The following is an 8,505-nucleotide window of genomic DNA, read 5'->3' as shown; positions in this document are numbered from 1 at the left end:
TTGAGGGCTGCCTTGTGTACCATTCTGATAGACAGACTGACTATAAACCTAATCAACAAGCAAAGTCAAAAATCCCTGAAAAACTTAAACATTCTTTTAACGATTTACAGGCGTTAATAGCATGTTTCTGCAAATTTTGATTTGTAGCACTGTTTGGTTTCGAAAGATATCCTGAACCTCAAAGTAAGTCACTAATGCAGGGATGAATTATGCTTTGAGCTTCACTTTTCATAATAAAGCTGGGTATAGGCAAGAGACTGTAAGAGGCATCGGCCAGATCACTGTAGAGTCCAAGATTGCCTATTCTGGCCTTAATGGATAGCGTCCCTCAGTTTATGACAAAAAGAACTGGACACCCTTTGGGGGCAAATATAATTCTAAGTAAAACTGTGTAGGGTTATGGCTCAGCCATTATTTTTTACATTTTTAGTAGAAATTCCTGTGGATATCTTTCAACATATATAATAAACTTGGAGACGTTTAATAAAATTCCTTGGTATGATGCAATCCTTGGCTACTTCAAGGTCCAATTTCATTTGGTCAGTTTGGCATTAGCATTTTTACATCAAACAAAGTTTGTAGATTTACCCATTGAAGTTTTTTTTTAAAAAAAAATGACAAAAATTGTGCTGAATTGCATTTTCATTAATTACTGGAACTCATGCCCACGAATGAATGCAAATCAAAACTGCAAACAAACAAAAATGAACAAACAAACAAAAACATCCAGCAGATATTGACCATGTAATCCTTGGCTGGGCAAATGAAAACAGGCCACACTTAAATGATAAGACTTTCAGTAGCCATCAGAAAGTTAAGTACTGTATGCTGGAACTTAAAGGCCTTTATCTGCAAACAAACGGAAGTATATTAATAGTATTTACATATACTAAAACTAACAGTATTTTGTTCACAGTGCCATTGCTTATACAGCTTTCCCATGATACTTGTATTTTGCGAATATAAACAGGCCACAGATACAGCCATCAAAAGAGACATCTGGGAACATTTAAACTGTACAACTCTTCCCTTTTGATTTGAGAGGAAATATTGTTCTTGCGGTGAGAATGTCAGTCTTTTATCTAAAGTGGCTTAAAATGACCAATGGGTACCACTATGAAAAAAAATGTCGTGTACACAGAATAACCTTACTTCGAGGTTCTTTAAATGCCTTTTCCAGTGCATCGAATACAAAAAATTATAAAAGACATTAGTCAGTTAAAACTCCTCTCTGTGTGGCCAAAGGTCTTCTGAGTTCAGATGATGCTGGTGATGAGTTTTAATGTGCAGCCCAGCTGCCAAATGACTGTACATTATTCCAAGCCTTTGTTCAACACCTGTCTTAATATCACCCAAAGTTAATACAACTGATAACCCAAAATGCACTGGTCTTTCCTGTGTCCTCCATTACTCCCATTTGTTGGTTCCTGCTTATCAGTCCAGCTTCATTATCCTACTCAAGCTTGTGATCAGAGGTGACGAATGGCTTCGGATATTAAGATGAAGAAGGGAGATTTGGTAGCACTTCAGAATAGAAACTTACAAATAATGTAAGTTTTCCGTTAGGAGGTTCCTTCAGGTTCAGTTTTCCCCCTGCTTAATTAATTTTCTGTCTTGTTAGTGACGGGCCAATAGACCTGTGGGATTTTGTTGCTGTGCCACCTCTATGGGGTTTCTCCTTCATTGAAAGTCTGCTCTTCATTTTCAGTCATTTGAAGTGAGTGGTCAATGGTGATGCCATGTTGCCTAGGAAGCAATCTCTTCCACTTGGTCTTGTTTCTTCTCAGATGGTTCAGCATGTTTTCAGATAAACGAGTGTTCCCAGTAAAGTTGGCCCATTCTTCAAAAAGTGGCTCCACAATATAGGTCATGAAGCCTGGAGAAAAACATAAGGCAAGTTACACCAGCAGTTTAGTTGATCACTAAATACCCTTTTTCTGCTAAGCCAACATTCTACTCTGAAAAAGGCATCTAGCACAGCTTCAGGATCGCATTATTTGGGCGTACTTAATTAGGTACTTTCGGCACCTAATGAGAAGGGAGGACTCGCTGGAGAAGAGCCTAATGCTGGGAAAGATTGAGGGCAATAGAAGAAGGGGACGACAGAGAATGAGGTGGCTGGATGGAGTCACTGAAGCAGTAGGTGTGAGCTTAAAGGGACTCCAGAAGATGGTAGAGGACAGGAAGGCCTGGAGGAACGTTGTCCATGGGTCGGACACGACTTCGCAACTAACAACAACAAATTTTATTTAAATTACTATAAAATTATTTTGCTTTTTTATGAATAACAAATTTTTGCCTTCGCATTGTTCTAGGCCTGCTGGAATATAATGCTATTTGATCTGATCTGGTGGGATAGCACCTGGTTATTTGAGGGACCGACTATCTCCCATAAGCAATGGAACATTAACCATCATCCAAGGGAACAGCTTGCCTTCAGAAGTTGTGGCTGCTTCATCACTGGAGGTTTTTAAGAAGAGACTGGACAACCTCTTGTCCAAAATGGTATACTGTAGGGTCTCCTGCTTGAGCAGGGGGCTGGACTAGAAGACCACCAAGGTCCCTTCTAGTTCTATTCTGGTTGAACATCTTCCTGGCCAATTTGATCCTGCAGAGTTGGGGCACTCTGAGTTCCTTCGTTTAAACAATGTCATCTTTCAGGAGCAAAAAAATGCTCCTTTTCAGATGTGTCTACCCTCTGAAATAAAGTTCCCACAAGATCTGGATGGCTCCCAGTCTGCTATTGTTTAGAAAACCCATAAAAGTCTGGCTCTTCACCTAGGCCAGGGGTAGGCAACCTGGGCTCTTTTATGACTCGTGGACTTCAACTCCCAGAATTCCTGAGCTGGCATGGCTCAGCTCGGAAACCTCTCTCTTTCCCTTCAGCATGGCTGGCTTAGGAATTCTGGGAGTTGAAGTCCACGAGTCATAAAAGAGCCAAGGTTGCCTACCCCTGACCTAGGCCTTCGATGAATGAGGGTGGGACTCTCTGGTTCCTTGTGCTGGCTATTCTTTATTCTTTATTTTTTGATTTCATTGTAATTTGTTTATTGTAAGCTGCCCGGAGCCATTGAGAGACATTATTATTATAGTTTGATGTACAGTCAGCCAGATGTTTAGGCTGGAAATGGCATGTTATTATTATTATTCACTATCACTCTTGTCAAAAGAGCTTATTTACTAATTCAGGAAGTCTTATGGCTACTTTACACCTAATTAAAATGATACCAAATGTAAAGATGGAAGACTACAGAAATACCCAAAATGGAGAAATGATCGTGAAGATGGCATAGCTTGAAGAAATGGCTAAAATGACTTGTTTGATAAAGGAGGGAACAATAACTACTTTTCTAAAAGACTGGAAACTCTTCTAGGCTTTTTATGAAAATGGACGAAAATAAATTGGTAATTTGGTGATTTATTAAAAGGCTTGTTTATGGGAAGAAAAGAACCACAATGTGTAATTTGGGAGGACAGAGATGGTAATTACTGCATAACTGCTGCAGAGAAAATTGTCGTTTATTTCAGGGCTTTTCAACCTTTTCACCCATTGTACCACTTTTAGGATATGGCAACATCTGAGTACCACCAGTCGCCTAGCAAGGTGTCAAAAACTTGATGACCAAAAAAAAGGAAAAAAGTGATGAAGACAGGTAGTCCTCGACTTACAACAGTTCGCTTAGTGACTGTTTGAAGTTACAATGGCACTGAAAAAACCGCCCCCAAGCCACAGCTTTGATTTTGATCTTAAGTTTTCAACTTAAACACAAGTAGTCCTTGAATTACAACCATTCGTTTAGTGATTGTTCAAAGTTACAATGGCACTGAAATAAGTGACTTATGATCTTTCTTTCCACGCTGATGACGGTCCATGGTCACATGATCAAAATTCAGCCGCTTGGCAATGGACTCATATTTATGACAATTGCAGTGTTCCGGAGTCACACTTTTTGTGACTTTCTGACAAAGTCAATGGGGAAGCCAGATTCACTTAACAACTATGTTACTAACTTAACAACTGCAGTGATTCACATAACAACTGTGGCCAGAAAGGTTGTAAAATGGAGCAAAACGCACAAGCAGTTTAGCTTTGTATCCCAAAGGATTATGAAAATTATTTTATTTGACTGCCAAGTAGTTTTTCCTGGAGTGGAAAAATTATGGTACCTACTAGAAGGTCAGGCTAATGATATATAGTATACTCACCAATTTGTATACTAGGTATTGTGTCTTTCTTCTGATTACAAAGAGGACTTATTTCCAAGTCAAATTTCTGCTCCAGATCACCTATTAGAAAGGATGATTAATTTCGGACACCATAAATGTTTTTGTGTGTAGAGCACATCTCTGTTACCAAATCATGCAAGGCTAAGAGAAGACTTAGCTAAGAGAAAACCTAGCTCCTGCTAGGTCTTTTTTGAGATTTGATGAAAGCCCACTTGGGATAGTCACATGTTCTGAGAGCTTCCTTGATGTGTTTCATTTCTTTTCCTTCTTTGCTGGTGGGCAGGCCCGTGGCTCTGTGGTGTAGGATTCTCCCATTTTGTGCTCCAGTGGGTGGTGTAAATCAAAACATTGATCTTTGTGTGTGGGTTTTCTGTAAATTTGGGGTGTAATGGTGAGGGGAAGGCAAAATGTTGAGAGTTCTACATGTAGGCCAAGTCAGACTCTTAACCCATTGTGGGCAATTCTGGTCGTTAAAGTCCACAGTCTTAAAGTTGCCAAGTTTGGAGAACCCTAGTCCTTATTCATCATCTTATGTTATTATTAAAAAGACTAGTGAACACTACTGTTCAAGGTTAATCAAGGCAATTAAATGGCTATGGTGGTATTAATCACTTTCTCTTTTTTTAAAAAAGGCATTTATTTAATGCCTTTAATTGCATTTTCCCTGGATTTTTTTTAGCAACTTCAAATAAGATGACTAGTCACTGCCACTTCATATTAAAATTATGATTCAGAAACACAGAGCCAAGGTTAAAATATATCAGATTGCTGACCTTGCCTGTAGAATTCCTCACAAACTCGCTCACTCCACTGTTTGCTCAGCTCCCAGAGCCGGCAAGGATTGCAAATATCTGCGCACTTAAGTGCAATCTGAAAATAAAAGACGTCCATGATGCAGTAAGACATATAATACTTGGAGGTCTTCAAAATTTATTGGGCGTTGCAAGGTTTATGTTGTACCACAAAAGACACTCAGAGGGGGAATTATTCCATAATATCAAACAATCAAAATGAAAAAGACTAATAAAAATTAAAGCATAAAATCAATAGATACTGAAGTATCATCCCTTTACAGTTATAACTATAACACTGTAAACCTGTACATTTGATAAATGCAAATATACCTTGATGTTGCACAACATTCTACATAAAAAGGTAAAGGTTCCCCCACACATGTGTGCTAGTCGTTTCTGACTCTAGGGGCCGGTGCTCATCTCCGTTTCAAAGCCAAAGAGCTAGCGCTTGTCCGAGGACGTCTCCGTGGTCATGTGGCTGGCATGACTAGATGCCAAAGGAGCATGGAATGCTGTTACCTTCCCACCGTAGTGGTCCCTATTTTTCTACTTGCATTTTTATGTGCTTTCAAACTGCTAGGTTGGCAGAAGCTGGGACGAGTAACAGGTGCTCACTCTGTTATGCGGCACTCGGGATTCGACCTGCCAAACTGCCGACCTTCTGATAGACAAGCTCAGCATCCTAACCCACCGAGCCACTGCGTCCCTAACATTCTACATACTAATAGCAAATTAACCTTTTTAACGTAGCTTGAGAAAACTCCACGTTCTGTATATTATTAAGAAATAAGATCAGGTAGAAGAAGGGATCCAAAAAAAACCCAGCACAATCAGATTTGAGTATTCTTTAGGGGCATAATTCCAATTACCAGTTGCGAGGGGAGGAAATGGAATGACACCCTGGAAAAACGTATAGTCTGGATGCTGGATTTTTGCTGCAGAGATATCTTAGCACTAATATAAATCATTTTTAAATATTTTACTTAGTTATATGCAACTATTATCAAATCAATTTACATCAATTAACAATGGTTGAGGCCACCATAAGAATCAAAACTCTGTATTTTTCTCGACACCCGAAGCAGTAAAAGAGGAAGTAAAGAAGATCAGATCAGTTAATTTTGCTTATTCCACTGAATTTCATTTAATTTACTAGTAATTCTCTCAACAGCAAAGTTTGTGAAAGAGACTTGGTTAAGAGACGAGGGCTGACCTGAGCCAGTATGGCTGGCTCAGGAATTCTGGGAGTTGAAGTCCACGAGTCATAAAAGAGCCAAGGTTGCCTACCCCTGCTCTAAGTGGTATACAAATGTCAGCATATTGCCCCGAACAATCTGGGTTCTCATTTTACCAACCTCAGAAGGAGGCTGAGTCAACCTGTCAGGGTTGAACTCCAGACTGTGGGCACAGTTAGCCTGCAATTCTGCACTCTAACCACTGCGCACCAAGGTTCCTCAACAAATGGGAAGCAAACAGTGATCTGTAACACCTACTTTCTCAGCATTTAGGAAACATGCAGTAAAGAAGCATATCTATGCCAGAGTTGTAATAATTATTTATGTATTAATTAACATATTGATCTTAATTTATGTTTTTAGTTTTTAATATTGTGTTTGTGTGATTTTTTTTCTTTGTTAACTATTCTGGATACTCTCATGAAAATGTGATTACACTATAAATATATGAAATACTATCTTGACCAAAGGAAGGGCATAGGATGGAAAACCTCAATAGGAACTTGGTTAGATTGCTCAAACCTTCACGGGCTCCAATAATGCCATACCATTTTGCACAATGGTCTATTCCAGGGGTAGGCAACCTTGGCTCTTTTATGACTTGTGGACTTCAACTCCCAGAATTCCTGAGCCAGCTGGCTCAGGAATTCTGGGAGTTGAAGTCCACGAGTCATAAAAGAGCCAAGGTTGCTTTAAGAGAAAATTTTTATAAAATGTTTTATAGATGGCATCTGGATCCCAAAAAGTTGTCTAACATGTATCCTAACTTACAGTCTAAATGTTGGAGATGTGGTAGTTTAGAAGCCACCTATTTTCATATGTGGTAGACTTGCAGAAATATAAAAGCTTTTTGGGTTAAAATTTGGTGGAACATTCAAAAGATTTTTAAGAGAAAGATAAAGTTCTCTCCGCAATTGTTTTTATTGGGCATTGTTGTAGATTGTGATGTTAAAGAAACCAATTTGATGTTGAATTTGATAACAGCAGCACGGTTACTGGTGGGACAATATTGGAAGAAGGATAGTTTGCCTACTATAGAAGAATGGGTGTTTAAAGTTTCGAATCTTGCAGAAATGTCTAAGATTTCTGCTTATTTGAAGGATCATTCACAAGAAAGATATATTTCAGTTTGGAGGAGATGGATAGATTATATTCAGAATAAATATGGGACTAAAAAGTTCCATTTAGCTTATGAGTAGATTTTAGAGGGATATTGTTATTAATTTTAGTGTTAGTACTTTGCATGTATCTATGTTAAATGGGAGTTAAAGCACATTATGAATTTGGTTAATTTTATATTATGGATAATTTTTAGTTAGAATATGATTATTATAACTATAACCCTGTATTTAGCTCTGGGAAGTGGGGGGAAGGGGGGTCGTTTGGGGTGGGTGGGTTTTGGGGATGTATTGTAAAATCTTTTTTTGTAAAACTCTTTAATAAAAAAAAGAGCCAAGGTTGCCTACGCCTGGTCTATTCTCTTGCCTCCCCTCCAAAACAAACTCCAAACCAAGATCATAGCCACATTATGGGTTTCTTTTTTTAAAAAAACCCCCTCATATGGATGTTTTATCAGGATTATATTTGATTTCAGGGAGTACTTTATGACTATTGTTCTCTCAACATTAGTAAATCTATTGAGAAGACTACAAATTAACTTTGTATTTGAAAGTACAATTAAATGAATATGTGTTTTTTAAGTTGACATCTATCTGGAAATAGAAGACATCTTCTAGTCGTGCTTCTTTGGTTTAGCACACTATACAAACTAAATTTTGGAGATAATCCTAAGAATGGTTGATGGAATCTGATCCTGAAGACCTTTCAAGTCCAAACAGATTTGGCTGTATTACTGCCAACCAAGCCAGATGTAGCCGCTACCCTAATTGAATTAACATTTTCAAAATATTGGGAATGAGTTGGCATCTACTGCTACCAAAATGAGAGGAAATGGTTCCTGTTAAAGGAAAAAAAAGATAGGATTGCCAACTTTTGTAAAATAGCCACATTGCTGGCCCAAAACATTTTGCTTGAGGCAAAACATCAAATCCCTTGCCTACCGGTCTGGTTGCCTGGTGCTTAAGATCAACCAAGGTATGATTGAATGCAATGGAAAAAATACTGCATTTCTCTCCCTGAAATAAAGGCACCACAAAAATAAATTAAACTACTAATGGTGTCTGTTCTTTTCATAACATCCCCAAATAGCTATCTGAGAGGATTCTGCCTACTGTTAGAGATGCTGAGCA

The 8,505-nt window shown here is 38.4% G+C and overlaps 1 protein-coding gene across 2 annotated transcripts in view; it reads right to left on the bottom strand.

The window, feature by feature from the left end:
- Window positions 1–537: 537 nt before the first annotated feature.
- The window catches only part of PDE7B (phosphodiesterase 7B), a 154,475-nt gene continuing 146,507 nt past the window's right edge, over window positions 538–8,505 (bottom strand). For both annotated transcript variants that reach the window (XM_083368055.1, XM_083368056.1), the window contains 3 exons: window positions 5,001–5,097; window positions 4,207–4,287; window positions 538–1,876 (listed from right to left, as the gene is read on the bottom strand). In XM_083368055.1, coding sequence (XP_083224181.1) covers window positions 1,665–1,876; window positions 4,207–4,287; window positions 5,001–5,097 — 390 coding nt within the window. In that variant the 3' untranslated portion in view covers window positions 538–1,664. The remainder of the gene's footprint in view (window positions 1,877–4,206; window positions 4,288–5,000; window positions 5,098–8,505) is intronic.

This window comes from Vipera ursinii (genome assembly GCF_947247035.1).
Source record: "Vipera ursinii genome assembly, chromosome: 1".
Lineage (NCBI taxonomy): Eukaryota > Metazoa > Chordata > Lepidosauria > Squamata > Viperidae > Vipera > Vipera ursinii.
Note: the sequence above shows the minus strand (reverse complement) of the source record. Positions and strands in the feature narration are given on the sequence as shown.